Source organism: Chaetura pelagica, unplaced genomic scaffold (assembly GCF_000747805.2).
Source record: "Chaetura pelagica isolate M959 unplaced genomic scaffold, ChaPel_1.0 scaffold36, whole genome shotgun sequence".
Classification (NCBI taxonomy): Eukaryota; Metazoa; Chordata; class Aves; order Apodiformes; family Apodidae; genus Chaetura; species Chaetura pelagica.
This window is the reverse complement of record NW_009953726.1, coordinates 2,793,773-2,811,671: the sequence shown is the minus strand read 5'-3', so window position 1 is coordinate 2,811,671 and position 17,899 is coordinate 2,793,773. Positions and strand designations below refer to the sequence as shown.

At 41.0% G+C, this 17,899-nt stretch overlaps 1 protein-coding gene across 1 annotated transcript in view; it reads left to right on the top strand.

Moving 5' to 3' along the window:
• The window catches only part of MNAT1 (MNAT CDK-activating kinase assembly factor 1), a 93,521-nt gene that overhangs the window by 51,781 nt on the left and 23,841 nt on the right, over positions 1-17,899 (top strand). The window contains exon 8 of the mRNA XM_010000703.1: positions 5,481-5,602. Within this exon, the coding sequence (XP_009999005.1) occupies positions 5,481-5,602 (122 nt within the window). The remainder of the gene's footprint in view (positions 1-5,480; positions 5,603-17,899) is intronic.

The following is a 17,899-nucleotide window of genomic DNA, read 5'->3' as shown; positions in this document are numbered from 1 at the left end:
GGGAAAGAGAGATACAGCAGGACGGGAAGAAATGTGAACACTGCACCTTGAGGTAGTATTTCTGGACTCTGTGTGCTAAAATAAACTCTTTCTGCCAGCAGGCAAATACTGATACACCTGGCATTTGCCAAGAGTCCTTCCCCAAGCCCCTGTGTGAAAAGTGCACTGATACACTAAAGTTTTGATGTTCTAATAGGTGTGACTTTTCCTAAAAGGACATTGTTGTTTGTTTAAAATAAACTCCTTACCACTGCAAGGGCAGCTCTTCTCTGCTTATAATCCATGGCTTTTATTTTTTTCTTAATGCCATGTTGTATCACAGTCTGAAACAAGAATTCACTGCTGCTTTTCTTTCTTACTATTTAAACTGAGAAAGGTCCCAAACAGTGTATCTAGAATAGTGCAAAATACATCAGCCAGTTTTATTCGTAATGCAACAATGTTATTTAACCCTCCTCCCAATTTAATCCCATATTTCTCTCATCTAAAACTATGCAGCACATGAATGGAAAGTCAGTTGCTCACAAATCCGCTGCTGTGCAGTCTTTACATAAACAAAGTCATCAGGATAAGCAAATGCCTTCCTTCTAATTAGCAGTGTGTTTTGTGGTTCCATACATTCCAAAGTGTAATAGACAGCTACAGTGCCTAAAATAATCCCACAGAAAAAACTCATATGCCACAAAGATAGGGGTGGGAGGGAGAGGAGGTGGGAAAATCTGTTGTCTGTGTTCTTGGAAGCCTTTTCTATCTCCATTTGGATACTGTCAACTTCTTTTACACAAACATTACAGCATCCAAGGGGAATTAGAAATACTTACTCATGACCACAACGTCAGATCTTAGGTTTGTCAGGAGAAAGCCAATGCAAAAGCAGGATCTTGGACCTGCTGCTTTCATTTTGGATTTAGCTTGCTGATAAATGTCTCCTAATGCTGGAAGGAGGTAAGGCTGGCTCTCTAGGTGGAATACAGGAAATTTAAAAATCTTACCTCATAGACAGGAAAAGGTTTTTGGATCCATAAAAGGACTATGTAAGTCCTAAGTAACAGCTATTGTCTCTTGTGATGTCTCTGAAGTTGGAAAACAGCTTCCCTTTTGTACTAGTCTTTTATGAAATGGCTAGGGAGCACTCAGGGCAGAGAAACAAAAGAGAGATGCTACTGGTCAAATGGCTTTTAAATGAGATCATATTGGTCAAATTGAGCCTTTTAACTTCGATCAGATTTTTTGTGTGTGTGAATGCACCTTATTCCAACATCAGTGGGAATTTGTAAGGTGATATTTTTCACTGGTAGGTTTTCATAGGTTTCCATCCCAGCCTTTTGTGCACCCGTCTGTGCCATACCCAGTGTTGTCACCTCAGTGTTATCTGTGCAGGGCTAATGAAACTGGAAGCCCATGGGCTCAGGAGCCTGCATGGCCATGCCTCTGTATTTGCCTGGCCAAGGGGTCAGCAGTGTAGGTACAGCCTGTTCATATCCAAAACATCTGCAGGGCTCAGGTAGTTGTAAGGCTTGACAAGGCTTTCAGGTGGGAATGGCTGTTGTAACTCTTATGCTTCCATCTAACCCTTTCCCACATCAAGGCAGACTAAAATCCAGTTTATAGGAAAATGCCTTTAGCTAAAGGCCAGGCAGCTATACAGCAGGCATTACAGCTATAGGACAGTTGTGGTTTTGGTTTGTTTTTTCCCCCATCTACAAGTAGAATGTGATCCATATTGCCAAAGCCTGACAGCTCAGGTTGTGACTTTGGGAAATGAAAACAAACAAGCTGTGTCATACAGCTGCACAGTCTCCTTGGGGTGCAGATCTACTGGCTGGATGCAAACCAATGCAGTCATTCTGCCATGCAGAAGTGTGTACTGGTTCCTAACACTTGCACCTTGGCCTGGTATAGAGGTGAGAAAGGTGTAGGAGAGAGTCAGTGCTTTGAAACTGATCTTGAGGAACAAGAAATGAGCTGCCAGTATTTAATGTTGAAGATATTTAACTATTGGAACAACTCACCTAGGGGATGTGCCTGCACCTTTATGATCTGAAGTTGAGATAGAACACCTTTCAAAAGAAGATGCTTTGGCTGAATTGCCAGTCCTTGGGCTTTGTACAGGAGCACAAAATATCCAGGTCTGTGCTGAACATGAGGCTCAAGGATGGACAGTTGCTATACACTGCTCCTCTGCTGATGTTCTGCTCTCTGGGCCACCGTAGTGCATTGTTTTTGCAGTACAGCTCTTCACAGCAAGGTCCTAGCATGGCTTTTTGGATTCTCTGGCATACAGACCAATGCCCACCATACAGCTGGTGTGCTGACCAGTCACCCTCTCCACTGTTCACAGGCAGCTCCCTCACTGTTACTGGTTGACCATCTGAGAGTAAATGACCATCATGATTCCTTCTCTCCCCTGGCACCTCAGAAGCCCGCAGGAATTACAGCTGAAGGACAGTTGTGGTTTTGGTTTGTTTTTTCCCCCATCTACAAGTAGAATGTGATCCATATTGCCAAAGCCTGACAGCTCAGGTTGTGACTTTGGGAAATGAAAACAAACAAGCTGTGTCATACAGCTGCACAGTCTCCTTGGGGTGCAGATCTACTGGCTGGATGCAAACCAATGCAGTCATTCTGCCATGCAGAAGTGTGTACTGGTTCCTAACACTTGCACCTTGGCCTGGTATAGAGGTGAGAAAGGTGTAGGAGAGAGTCAGTGCTTTGAAACTGATCTTGAGGAACAAGAAATGAGCTGCCAGTATTTAATGTTGAAGATATTTAACTATTGGAACAACTCACCTAGGGGATGTGCCTGCACCTTTATGATCTGAAGTTGAGATAGAACACCTTTCAAAAGAAGATGCTTTGGCTGAATTGCCAGTCCTTGGGCTTTGTACAGGAGCACAAAATATCCAGGTCTGTGCTGAACATGAGGCTCAAGGATGGACAGTTGCTATACACTGCTCCTCTGCTGATGTTCTGCTCTCTGGGCCACCGTAGTGCATTGTTTTTGCAGTACAGCTCTTCACAGCAAGGTCCTAGCATGGCTTTTTGGATTCTCTGGCATACAGACCAATGCCCACCATACAGCTGGTGTGCTGACCAGTCACCCTCTCCACTGTTCACAGGCAGCTCCCTCACTGTTACTGGTTGACCATCTGAGAGTAAATGACCATCATGATTCCTTCTCTCCCCTGGCACCTCAGAAGCCCTACAAAGAGAGGAGATAAATGACACATTTGCATCCTGTCTTCCCAGGAGTCCCCAGACAGAGAAGGGCATCTGTAGCAGTGTGAATGATGGGTGAGGGAGACTTGTCATGAGCCTGGTCCATTTGTCATGAGCCTTCCAGTGTCTCTTGGCCAGCAGCAGCAGAAGTCACTCTCATTAAAAAAGTGTTAGGAATGCACCACTGGCAACTCTGCTAACAGTGAGCAGCTGTTCTGGTGATGCCCTCCTGAGATATGGCTCCTGCAATCTGAGCTGCTCCTTTTTTTCCACACACGAGTAATTTCCCAAAGTATTTATCATGGTTTTGGTCTTTGCCGGAAATGGGTTTCTTTTCTATGGCTGGAATAAAATTGCTCTGGATTTGGAAAGGCTGAGACTTCTCGCTCACCAGATGAGGGTGAAAACATGTGAAATGTTGTTATATCTTTCCCTTTGGTTTGGTTAGAGACTATGATATTTTAAAAACATTAGGTCTAAAAGTCTTACGTAAACATTAATGTTTTACAGTGGGTGTAACATGCCCACATGAATGTAGGTGCCACGTATGGTGTTTCCATGAACTTGAATAGACTGTAAATTGACAACTTATAGCAATATCAAAAGACCCTGCACTTGTATCTTGAGAGGTGGGATTGAAGCTAAATTTGTAACCTGTCTTTTCCTACCCTTTTTTAAAATGTGTGGCTGCCTGCTTTTACTATTGCAGCAATGGTTTGTGGCACAGAAGTAACTGTGTGCTAACTATGAAAGTTGGAGTGACTCATGGCTGACTGGAGAACTTTCTTCACCATGTTTTGCCTTCAGGACACTGTCACTGTAGCAGTGCTAGCAGCAGCCCCGCCAGGCTCCCCAGCAGTGCAGAAAAAGGCCAGAACTATCTGTTCTCATCACAAACACAGAGTGGTTTCAATGGAAAACTTGAGCTGCTGCTATTTCCATAGACATCAGCCTGGATCCATGGTAGTACCTCTCAAGGACTTACGTCTTCAATGTTCTTGGCTATTTTCTGCAGCTCTCTAAACAAAAATATCCATGTTCCAAATTCGGAAAGGTCACTGTCCTCAACCACAAATTTAATTAACAGCTTTCCCCTTCTGCTGACTTTTTATTTTATCTTTATTTAATTTTAACCCCATGTCCCACAGTAGGAGCCTTTAGTTTCTACTTCAGGGAGTAGATGCTTACACGAGTGGCCCTGGGGAAGTGAAGCTCAGTAAGTGATCACCAGTGGGAGCCAGGGTTGTTCATGGCATTACACCATGGAAGGCTTCTGCTCTCCTGTTGCAGACAAAATGTCTACAAAAACAATACTACTACTTTCCTAAATTCCTGCATTTTGCAGATGTGAGGCTCAGTTTCTACAGGGGAAGCCAGGCTGTTTCAAGGGGGGTCACAGTGCTCTGTCTTTTTGCTGCTGCTGCTAATTTTTCTGAGCACCATAGAATACAGTAGAAAATTGAAACTGTGTGAAAGATCAACAAATCAGTGTAGAATGTCACGCAGCAACATCTGTTAACTTTGGCTCTATCTCATATCCTCCTGACCCCTCCTTTCCAGCCACCAGTCTCCTGTTTTGTGAGAGCTCAGAGTGATAGGGACTAGGGGCAGAGGGGGGAAATGTCTCGCTGTTTCTCAGTGGTCTGAAGGGCTTTCAAAAGTACATCTGGAATGAAAGTTTTATGATTGTGCGTTTCTGTATTTTTAGTTATGAAACAAATGGGAATTTGCTGAATGAATTAATTGTATTGTGCTGTAAAAGTCTATCTTGAGAGCCATTACATATGGGAGCTTACAGAGCCTGCAGAGAGAAATGAAAGCGGCTTCCCTTTCTAATTAGGGCTTTCAGGAAATCATTGATTACAGAATCAAACAGGGTTGCTCAGAGACATTTGTTTGGTATTACTTCTGATAAATGAAATTTGTACCTAGTAATAATTTTACTAGTGATACTGGAAGCAGCCACACTCTCTCATGGTAAGCCTGCCTTCAATAAAACTTTCCCCTTTCCTTCCTACCTTGTCCAGACAGTTACAGCTAATGAAACATTATTTCCGATCTGTAGATCCCAGTAAAAAAAAATTAAATCATCAAGAAATAAGTGATATAGTAGATAGTATGTTCTTAATGGGATGGTCTTTGTCTGGACCAGGTAACTGATACAAGCTTGTTCTTGCATTGCATTTGAAAAAAGTCAAAACAAAACATTGACCCAGTATCCAGAAATGTTTTACCTTTTAAATTTTTTTTTTTCCTAACAGGGTCAGCATATTTCATTAGCTCCCATTCAAAAGGTAGAGGAAGCTTTGTATGAGTATCAACCTCTGCAAGTGGAGACATATGGACCACAAGTTCCAGAGCTTGAAATGCTGGGAAGGCTGGGGTAAGTAACACAGCAAGTTTTAATTCCCATTTCATGGCATTATCACTGGGACTGTTACCATCTTCAGTTTGCCAGCACACAGTTGGTTGTTGGGTTTTTTGTTGTTTTCTTTTCAAGCATCTTAATGAAATATTAGACTTCCTGCCTAACCAACATTTTGTTTGGGTGAAATTTTTGGTCCTCTAGCCTTTATAGATCTATTGAGAGCTGGACTGGATTGCATTAGTGTTTTTAAGGTTGTCCTTGGCAGTCGCAGTGAAGTAGCTGTTCATTTTCAGTTGCACGGTATTAAAAAATAAATAAATAAAAATCCAGGGCTTAATTTACCCAGCTGTAAGCCAGTAAAAATATTAAAGTTGGGCTGTTTGCCATCGAAAAGGGTAGATTTACTTGTCGACTGCTGTCTACAGTCAAACTGCATTTGTGAGAAACGAAGCACAGAGCTTAACTTTGTCAAAAAATACAATACGGGGCTGGTCCAGCAGTTGGTGACGTGGTGGTTTTCAGCCAGGTTTGGAAGGGAGTTTGGGAGCTGCTGTGCCTGGGTAATGGAAGCTGGGAAGTCCAAAAGTGATGTGTCTGCTCTCTAGAGACATTTATATGTGAAAACCCAACTGAAAATGTGTAGCTGCTGGGGTAGTCAGTGTCACCTAACTCGTCATGGCCTTACTTTCAAGGTCAGCAGCACTTGAATGAAGTGCCTGGAAAGCTACGTGGTGGGATGACAGTGCAGACTGGCAACACAAGAAAGAGGTTAAAAAAAATAAGTTTACGTTTGACTGTGCAGTATGGGAAAGCTGAAGCCACAAAGTTGAGACACTTTAGTATGCAGTTTCAGAGACCACTGAAATCCCAACAGGAATCCCACCTAGTTCACTGGCACAGGAGAAAAATGAATGTGGTAGATAGAAACAATAAAAATGGTGACAACCTCAATTTCAGACAGCCCTGAATTATCTGAAGTATCATTAGGTTGTCTATTTAAAAAAATAAATCTATCACTGTTATTTTCTATGTCCTTTTGATGCTTGTAATTTTTTCTCATCTGATAATCAAGCTTCTGAGACTAAATACTAATTAGCAGTTTAAATTGGGCAGAGCCAGACTCAGCCTTCACCACCTGTTAGGATGAAGCACAGCTGTGATGGACCTCCAGTGTGAGGGGGGCTTTGAGGCCCTCTCAGCTCTGAGAAATGCTTGCGGGGGGGGAGATGACTTGTGCAGGGAGGATTCCCAGTCCTTGTCCCTTTGCCTGTGGCTGTAAGGTGAGTGCTGGTGCCCAGAACCAGCAAGAACCCTGTGCTATCTGCATCCACCCCATCTAATTGCCTGTGATACTGGTTTGAAGGCAACCCAACACCTTGTAAAATGAGGTCCTTTAAATCCTGCAGTTGTGTTGCACCATTTGTGGGTGAGCGAATTTAGAGCAGGGTTTGGAGGCAAGGCTCACAGGTCTTGTCCTGGAGACACATGGACACACGTGTCATTTTACTCCTTTGACCATGAACAGCCACAGTTATCCAGCTTGGCTCTGGAGGTGATGAGAGAGTTAAGAGCAGCAGGGGTGCTGGGTGGCTGTCGTAGCAAGGGGAGGGTGGGTGGGTGGTGGTGCCCACCAGAAGAGTTCTTCTGCATCCTGAGGCTGTTTGCAGTTCCAAAACAAACATATGGGTGCTGTGGGTTCCCAGCTGGTACAACTCTAACCCGATTCCATGGGGTGTCTGAAATACCTTAAGCCGTGCAAGGCTCTTGGTTTTATATATTTGTGTTTCTGTGTTTATATGAACTCATGCGCATTTCCTGTTGATGATAAATGCTCAACTCATGTGCCTCTGTCCCTGCTTTGGGTTTTTTCAGGCAGCTGCAGACAGCTGCCTGGGTGAGGGTGAGGCCGAAGAGCTGGGCACCCTGTTATCCACTCCTGCTGTTTTTTTTTAGTTTCCTCTGAATTTGGTCTCATACGAGGGCAGGTTAAATCTAAATTATTTAAATTTTTTTGTTTGTTTCTTCCTCTTTTCATGTTCTCATTAATAATTTTGCAGTCTGGCTATTTATTGCAGCTGAATACTTCCCTCAAATGTGCAGGCTGTTATTATCTGAGTTTCTGGAGTCAGAATTATTGCAAAGACATTGCCAGCCTGGAGACTTTGAATTCACTTCTGGTAGTGTAATTTATTGGCTTCTTTTTAAAAGATACAGTTTATTATCTCCAAAACACTTCGTAGGATGGGCTTTTTGAATATTCCCATCTTAACCTCTTACCTTCTGCAAGATTCACTTTAGGCTTCAGCATCAGAGATGCTTTTCTTTCTTAGTAAACTGCTGTAATGAAGGAGGCAGCTGGTGAGGAGGTTGCCAGCAAAGAGCAAGAAAAAGGGTGAATCCTTAAGGGATCATTCAGAACATTTGTTAGGGATATTTTATAACAAAAAAAAAAACCACAACTGTTTTTTTTTTTTAAGATTACTTTTGTTACTTGCTCATTAGGCTTTACAAAATACTGTGTGCAGTCCAATAAACTAGATTCTGCATCCTCCTGCTGCTCTTGTGTATGGATTTTGCATGTTTTGCAAAAAGAAAAGATTTATGTTTAAACTGGTTTTGGAAATTTGTTTTCAGTGCCTCTTGGGGCTGTAAATTTTCTTTCTATGAACTGCAGAAAAGCATTAATATCCATATGATGCATTTCTTGCTGTTGTGCTGGGAGTCTGAGAATAATGAAGAAACAGATTTATTTTTGTTTTGTTTTTTTAACACAAGTGATTGGTATAATGTGTTTGTGTTTCTGTACTTCAGGGGGGCCCCCAGTATTTTTAATGGAGTAAAGTTTTCTAGAAGTAATGAACTATAGGCAATAATCCTCAATCACATGGTGTTTTGGGAGCAATATGTATTACAGAGACCTTTTAGGAGGGAAACTTTCTCAGAGGCAGCCTCTGGTAGGAGGTCCTGTGCCTACATGTCTCTGGGGTTCCTGCAAGAAAGTCTCAGTGTCTGTTGGTGCCATGAATACACGCTGAATGTGGCAGGTTGGTGATAGTTTGATGTGGGTGGCAAAGGTCTCTTTGGGTGCTCAGCCTCTGACGTCAGCTCATGCCTGTCTCAGCTGTCAGATGGAATTGGGACTTGGAAGGAAGAAGGGGAGAAGACATGGGTGAGAGGGTCTCCTTGGAGACCTGGTTCTGTCCTTGGATAAAAATGGGATCTTGGATCAGTGTAACATACCCACCTAGAGGCAGGATCTACAGCTGCCTTGTCCCTCTGTGAGGACTAATAGTCATGGGCTTGTGTGACTGGATGACTTGGTCACTGCTGTAAACTACTGGAGTTCTCAGTGATGTTCATTGGGAAATTGTTGGTTTCTGGGTGGAGTTGAAGGCAACCTGCTGGTGTGAGGCATGTTTGGAGATCTGTGTCTTATCAAAGTGCTATCACCAGAACTGGTTAGGTTGGGGTAACCAGACTGAAGTGGAGAGTGTCATGTTTTGGTTCAAATCAGTCCAAATCTGTTGAATTGCTGAGGCTGTGGTACCTACCATGGCTTTTGTGGGGCCAAGATGTGTAGTTCAGAGAGAATGAGTGCCTAGACACTTGGCCACTCACTGCCATTACTTTTCTTAGGGGGACAAAAACAGGCCTGTCTTTTTTTTCTTCTTCTTCTTCTTCCCTTTTTTGTCCTTTTTCTTTTTCCCTATTCTTCTAATGTTTTAGCTGAGCACACTGAATTTGTGTGGTTGGAGGTCTGGACTTCTCGTACTGCAAAACAAAAGAAAGACAACAAATTCTGACATGTCAAGTAGTGAAAGACCAAAACAGGATGGGGATGGAAATTAGTTTGTTGTTTCAGAGATGTATGTTTTTTTATGTAGTTTTGATTAAAAAAACAACCAAAACAAAAACAACTAACCCTGAAAAAAAATAAATAAAAAAAACCTGATCAAAAAGATGTTTGTTTGAGGTCCTGAAAAATGTAGACATTCTTGGCATTAATTGTAAGTATGTAAAGTGAGCAGGAGCAGCCAGACAGGGTTCTCACACCAAGTATTTACAGCTGTGGAAGAGTCATCCACCAGCTACTTAAAAACTGACTATAAATTGAAAATCTGCTTATTTTGGGTAAAGATGTGTGAACTCCATGTCTCAAAGTTTACAAACAGTGTCTTGTCTTGCAAAGTGGATCATACTCTTTAACACAGGATGGGTCCTATTCTCTCCATTCTCACAAAATAGAGATGATTTACAAGTAAGATTAAAAATTGCTGTTTGCACTCACTTAAAAATTCTCTGCCTTAACAGAGAACTTTTGTGCAGATCCTTGTAAAAAAGTCAAGCCTGAGTTGCTTAAAAGAAAATTGTGTTTGCCTACTTTGTCTGGAGAGGTACATCCTGAATATATACATGTGTATATAAAAAAATAATCAGGTTTGCTCCAGAAACCTTTGCTTTTCTTTCGGGGAAAAATGTGACTTCCCTTTGATCTATCAGCTTGTTTTCATGTAAAACCACGTTGTTAGGAGCACTCCAGTTAATTAGTGTTTTGTTTAAATAAGATGCAAAATATAAAGTTCAATGGTGAAACCTAATCTAATAAGCACAGGGAATTTACTTTGATAATTTCCAAGTTAAAACTAAGCAAAATGTCATTTGAAGAGTTGAGGGTAAGGGCTGAAGCAGAATCAGTACTGTGGAAGTTTGTATACACAACAAATGCCTTTTAGTCCATTGTGCCTTTTATATTTAACAACTGGCTTGATTAATTCCCCTCCCCCCAGTATAGGACAGCTCACTCATTTTAAATTTCAAATTAAGATTAGGGGACTGGATTTCATATCTCTTAGAGCTTTGTTAGCGTTTTAATTTTTAACCTTCATTTCAAGTGGAAAATTTCTGCCTATTTCTTGGTTGTACAGTGTTGTGTAATTTGAAACACATGGAGAGTTCTGGCACTTAATCTAGAAAAGGACTCCTGTAACTTCTTTACTCTCAATCATAGTGTTTTGGGGTTGGTTTTTTTTTAGTTTTTAAGTGAGGCAATGATAAGGATGCTCTCTAAACTATTCTTAAACCATAGCTGATCTAGTCTTTGGAATAGTTTTTGCTAAATCCCTGCAGTGTCTGTGTTGGGTGCAAGGCAGTGCAAGAACTGAGAATTGATTTTGAATGGGTGACACGACCACTGGGCTTTAAAAGCTGTAGCAGGTGATTTTTCACATCTGCTCTCTTTGTCATTGGGGTTTGCAGATATTTCTTGAATTTGGAAAAGGAGAAAAGCCACAAATGAAGGGCTTGTTTGATCTGCCTTGGCCCATTGATTTTGAACACTGAATTCATTCTGCTCCTTGGAATAGAACGTAGTTTTTCAATAAGTTCAGCAGTCAGAGTCAAAAGATTGAGTAAGAGCAAGGAAAGCTTGTCTTGCTTTGGAGTGCATGTAAAAGGGCTGTGCTCCTTGCAGGAATTCTCTTGACTACCAAGGCATATGGTCTGAATTTCCCAGTGTCTCCTGTTGCAGGGCCTGATTCTTAGTATAAAGATTTCTGTCAGCTGCAATGCATTTTGAATCAGGCACCTAATGAGTGAGAATTTGCAGGTAAGAAGTGATTATTGCTTTAAAGACACAGCTCCATTTGCATACAGCCTTTTAAAGTGAAGTATTTTTATTATTCATTTAGTCGTGAATAATGGAATAAAGGCCTATAAGTGACAACAGAAGTACTATGTGGGTGCACTGTTTTTGGAATAGTGAATGTGGCCAAGCATGCTGTCTTTTTCAAGAGAGGATGGGGCAAGGAAATAGAGCCATATGTAAGTTCTTTTAATTTGGTTTGATGTAGAAACTGACTTGTATTGCTTTAGCATGCAACAGAAATCCTGCAGGTTTCATTGTTGGATTTTGGAAGGATGCAAATTTAATATAGAGGAGGTAGATTAGCACCAGTTTTTCCAACTGAATGGAAATGGAAGAAGGGAGCACAGCCTCTGGTAAGTCTGAAATCTTACTGTTTAAGAAATCAGCTTGCTGGCAAAAATGGCTATGAACATTTCAAACGACACCCTGTAGTATATGGTGTTTTGCATGGAGCTCTTCTGTCAAGGTCATTAGCAGCTGAATATATTGCAAGTGGACTGCTTATGAAACGGGGAGTTTTGCTTCCTGCCCGCCCACCTGTGGGTATAGTGTGGGTTCTGTAACTGTAAAAGGTCTCAGGAGAGTTATAAAAGCAGAGAATATGGAAAATATATAAAGAAACAAAGAAGGAAGCCTGCATACACCGTGTAGTTTCTTATATGTCAAGTTGGCTGTAGTTGTGTATGTACCACTAAATTAACCTCAAAAGCTGGCCATGACAGCAGAATGTCCAGAGTAATTGTTTTTGTTGGCGTTTGGCTTCGAAATTAACTCATCGATCTAACATGAGGCTCTGTGCTCAGAATACTGGTCTGGTAATGTTTTTTTACTTTTTCATGCAATCATGGAAAAAATATGTTTCTGCTCGAAGCAGTTGTCAAACAAGCTTCTTTCATCGACAATCAGACACAGGGCAGCTGAGTGAGGCTGTTTAGTCTAGAATAAATACTCAAGAGATTGCAAGGTCGCTGTAGGAAATGTAATTATACCATTTATTCCAGAATAGTCTTTTTGTCGTGTGGGCTTGCAGAATACTCAATCATGCATTTATTAAAATACATATACTATGAAGAAAAAAACCCCAACGTAAGGAATGGAGAATTGTCTGGCAAACTCCACTGCAGGATTAACCTGTAAATACTGAAAGTTGCTTCAGAAAAAATCAGGATGGTAGTATTGATTTTCTAATGACAGTTGATAGGAGGCAAACCCTGAAATGTCTCTGCAGGTGGCAAGGCCGTGCTGCTAAGTGGGCAGCTGAAATAGTGTCAGGCAGAGCTGTCTGATGGTGGATTATAAGTGGCAGGAGGCATCCTGCAGTTCTGTGGGCACTCTTTTGTGTTTCACCTTATCAGAGCCTTGTTACTACCAGCCACTTAAAAATATCTGATGGTCTGGGATAGTTCTTATCTGTTATTGAAAGCCTTTCTTTGCTTTCATCCTCCCCTTTATTCCCTGCATTGATGCTATTATTGATGTGTGGTTCTTCTGTGACTTTATATGACCATAGACTTTACTCCTTAGTTGTCCTCCATCAACTTAGCAAAATGTATTTAAGGAGAAGTTTTAGATCATCTGTTGTTTCTCTGAAATAATCTGGGAAGTCTTGAGGTCAGTAGATTTTGTGCTCAGTATTTTCTTTATTTTTTTTTCCTTCCTTGCTTCTCCTGCACTCCATCCTGTTGCCCTTTTTGAGCCTTTCCCTGACCCTTCAGCCAGATGTATAATTGCATTGGGAATTGTGTAGTTGCCACAAGAAAAGTGATACATGTTGCATGTGCAGGAGTGATCTTTCCTGCTTGTCTCTCACTTCAGCAACAGAAGGGCTTCATTGTCTTCAAGTGTAGGTCTTCCCAGGACTGAATCCCAAAATGCTTTCTCTAAGCCCAGCATTATACTGCAGAGGCAAGAACAATTTGGCAATGGGGTGATGATCTGATCCATGATGGTCATAGAGAATATGGGAGCTCATTGAGGACCACTGGTGAGAGGAAGAGCTCCTCCTTTTGATCAGCATCCAAGCATCACTTATGCTTTGATCTTGGCTGTAAGGAAGGGCAGAGAGATGTCATGACAGGGAGTTGCTCTGGAGTAGTCGAGGCAAACACTGTCGTGGTTTTCTGAAGGGTCTGTTTGGACGGACTAATATTTTAGATCAGTTATTTAGTATCAGATGGAGCTGAAGTTAAAAGGTGAGGAGCGTCCTGTTTTGAATTTGCCCTCTAAGGCATTTGTAAGTACCCGTTTTAATAAAAAATGCAAGAAGCAAGTCTGAAAAGAGGAGGAGAGAGAGACTTCCTAGACCCTTCAACACCATTTCTTCAAGAAGAGGGAGTTATGTGTAGTGAAAATAGTTAGAATGCCACAGCCTGCAAAACAGACCACTAAAGGGGAAAATGAAGCCAGAAATTATACATCTTCTTGACTCTGACACCGATTAACATAATTGTAAAGCAGCCTTTCAAATGAAAATTGTTGTTCAGGTATCAAATGGCTGAAAAGGTGAATTACAGATTTCCTGAAATGGCAGAGAGAAGCACGGGGGTGTCTTGTTTGAAGCTTGATGCAGCTTTTCAAGCTGTCAGTCATGATTCTTTTAACTCCCTTCAGACAGCTTTGTTGTAGCTTTATTCTTGCTGAGTAGTATTTCTCACAGTGATCAGGAGTCAACAATGTTTAAAGCTTCTCTGAAGAGTGCTAAGTGACAGGAGTGAGGGATCTCTTCCCAGAGGAGCATGCCATTTGCTGAAGTCAGTAATTCCATTCATCAATTTGATCCCATGTATGTAACTGATCTCATACCTGATATGATGGATGGCAAGATTTTTAAGGGTTGGGCTGGTAGTCTTTTTTCTTCTTTTCATAAAGACCCTGATGTCTCCCAGATTGTATCACACTGGAGGAACTTATTGGAAAAGTGGAACTGAAGAACTTTTCTTAGAGTGAGTGGTGTCTGATCACGTGTTCACTTAATTTTTTTCTAGTTTCCTTTAAAAAAAATAAATCCAGGTCTTACACACCCTCAAGATTTGGAATTTATAGCTCTTTCTATTCCAGCAGTTTGTGCATCTGTTCACTGATTGCAGTCACACTTTGTGGAGTGGCAGAGATTTTAGAAGTAAGATCCTAGCTCCATGAGGAAGAATAGTTGGATTATGGATACTAAAAAGTACCTTGAGTGACAAAAATGGCTGCCTTGTAAGCTTATAGCTTATTAGCCAGCAGGGAAGCTGAAGGGGAGTGAGACACCTCATACATGTCCTAACTCCCTGAGGAAAGCTTCAGTTGGAGCTTGCAAGCACCCACAAGAACAAGCTGTGGGAAGCCAGGCTGCATTATGGCTCTGGTGTTTATGGCACTACTTAAAAAAAAAAAAAAAAAAGAGAGAGAGAAAAAATGAAGCTCTTTGGATGTTGGAAATTGGAAGATGTCCAAAGACAGGTAAAAGGTTGTTAGCTCAGGTGTGTTTTGTAGTTAAGAGACTTGTGTATGTTGGGTCAAGGGGGTAAAATAGGAACCTAAGCCTTTTAAAAACAAAGAAAACTCCAAAAAGCACAACTGTTCTTCAGTTTGTGTGTTCCAGACACCTTTTATTCATCGTGAACCCTAGTGACACAAGAGGCTTTAAGTTCAGTCTCTTAGATGCCAGGATGTGGGTATAATCAATGACCTCTCTACCTATACTGGTCATTTATAAGCATCTAATTCTTTCATTCCACTTTAGGCTCAAAGTGGAATGTACCAAGTGAGTGAGATGTTACCTGGTTACTCAACACCCACGGTAAGGTCACTGGCAGTGCTGAAGGTGGCTTGCAGTGATTTTTATGGCTTCGGTTTTAAAGCCTTGCTAATGGTTAGTTGAAAACTATTCCATGTAAACAACTGTGTCATGCCAGACTTCCAGAAAGAATTGAATTGTTCACTTCTCTCTCTCTTGCAAGTTTGGGCATTTGAGTTAGGCCACATTTCTAATAACAAAATAGGGGTTTGAACATAACAGGACTTCACAGATGAGCTATTGCTCAGGCTTGAAGGTAACACCACCATGTTTTTGTTTCTTTACCTAGCTGGTATTAAATGTAAAAACATAAATCCTGTTCAGTGTGAGAGGAGAAGGGGAGATGGTTTTCATTTGGCATAATTTCCTGTGAGACCTGGTTCTAAACAAGGCCCATATTTACACAGGACAACACAGTTTTACATGTACTAGTATATCCAGCACATTTTAAAATTGTTTAGCCAGCCCTGGGTATTAAATACCTTTACAATAAACGTGTTTAATAAAAGTAGATGAAGTTTGAAATAATTTTTGGATAATTTTACAGTAGAAACACCAGTTAAATCAACCCCATTGCAGTAATAAATGTCACAAAAACAATTAATTATACTTGCTTGCCACTGCGAAATCAATTGTATAACTGTTCTTCTAAAACTGACTTTCACATTTCTAAATCCTAAACACTACACTTCTGTAACTTGTCAGAATCAGGTTTTAGTTAATAGATATTTTCAGTGATGTAATGGGAACTTCTGGCATGGAGTCAGAATATAATGGTCTGTGATTAATGTTTTAATAAGCACTTTTCTTCTACTTATGATGCAGCAGTGAAATGGTTTCCTGCTTAGATTGATAGAATAGCAGGTGTGTGTACATACTTTTTTCTTGAAGTAAGAATAAGTTCTTCAGTTCTTCTGTTTGAAAATGTTGAATGTTTTTCCTTGAGTCAAACACTGCTGATTTGGGAGTTTCAGTTTGTTTGGTTTAAATCCAGCTATTGCTGATATTTGTCGCTTGCGAGTGGACGGTGCCATGCAAATCTTTTCAGTACTTAAAATAATTGCTTTACATAAGAGGAAGCTCATTAGCTTAAAAAGTAGTTTTGATATATTGACGTTTTCTTCAGTGGAAGGATTTGTTTAAAAATAGTGTTAGAGTCATCCACAAGTGTGCAAGAACAAAGTATGGTGTTGAAAACACTAGAAGGATAGATTTATTATTTAAGTTGATGTAATGCACTTGCTACATGCTTGGTTACTTCTGTACTGGAAGGGGTTGTGTTTTTCTACATTTTCAATATTTCTAAAAAAAAAAAGGAGTATAGTTTTGTTATTCCTTTTAATGACCCATGAATCCAGATTTGTTGCAGAGATAAGCTTTTTTTTTTTTTGCTTAGAAATCCAGTCAGCTGCTGTCCTGATGGAGAGGATTTGATGATCCTCAAGCTTTTTTCCAACCTTGACAATTCTATGATTCTATGATTCTTCTAAGATGCTGCTTAAGGTGAGCATGTTCTCGATGGTCCTGATGTTCCACTAATATCAGGTGGTGGTTTCTTACATGCTCATGGCTGTTCGTCTGTCTAACTGCAGAGTGCCAGGACTACCTTCTGTTCAAAGCAAGGTACGATAGATAAAATGACAGAATCATAGAATCATGAAGGTTGGAAAAGACCTCTAAAATAATAAAATCCGACTGTCAACCCAACACCACCATGCCTACTAAACCAGGTCCTAAAATGCCATGTCTGCACGTTTTTTGGACATCTCCAAGGCTGGTGATTCCACCAGTTTCCTTTCTTTCTCCTCTGTCCTTGTAGGCTGGATAGCAATGCATATACCTGTGAGGAGGGGAGGGGAAAACAGGGCAAAACCTGTAGAAAGAGGAGGTCCTACATCTTGACTGCTAGGCATGTGAGTAGGCATCTCTGCTCTGTCATGACAAAAAATCAGGGGAGCCTTTTTGGAAGGACAGAAAAGGTGCTGTGCCTCTGACTCCAGTGCAGATACTTCTCTCTGGAGTCTGTTGACATTAATAGAGATTCAAGATAACAGGTAATTTCTCCATCTGTTTGTTCTTTCTCCTAAACCTGGGAGTCTCATGGACTCCTCTGTTCTCAGGAGCATCAACATATGCTTTAATTTTTCCATCAACTTTGGGAAAAACACAGACATCAGCATACTTGCATTTTTAATATTTATTGGGAATTTCCTAAACAACCTTTCTACCTTTGTTTTATGCCAACTCTGTGTATCTTCCCTTGCACAGAGAAGGTTACCTGTGTATTTCCTTTATTTGCTACTGCTGCATTTGTCCAGCTCTCCCTTAAAAAGGTGCAGAAGGGGAGTTCTGGCTGCTATTTTTATTTCCTGACTCTCTTCCAGAGTTCATGAGGAAATGCTCATGAATACAGCAAAAAAACCCCTACACCTCTTTTCCCCTTCCTGTTGTTAGAAGGTTCCCTCTCTCCTCTCCTTCTTTTCACATTTGGGCTCAGATGGATTGGACAGGCTTCTTGCTCTGCAGTCATTGATTCTGTTAATTTTCAAGAAGTGGTCCAGAAATGTGAGAGAAGAGAAGGTTTGCACCCTGAGGCCATCTCAAAACTTGGAAACATAAATGCTCTGCTGTTCCAGATTCTCTTCAGCACACAGTTAATTTTGGAGTGAAAAGTCCCACAGATACAGAGTCTGCAAACAATCTGAAGTATGGAAAGAAAATCTTGCCTATTTTTTTCTTATTCCATGTTGTAGGTGCATCCTGCAGGTATTGTTGGGAAGGTGTCAGTACAAGAGGGGAGTTTGTTTTCAGGAGCCTGCTGTGAATAAGTGGTCTAAGCCATAAAATCCTCCTTATTGGGTGTTTTGGCTTTTGTCTAGGAGCAGTCACT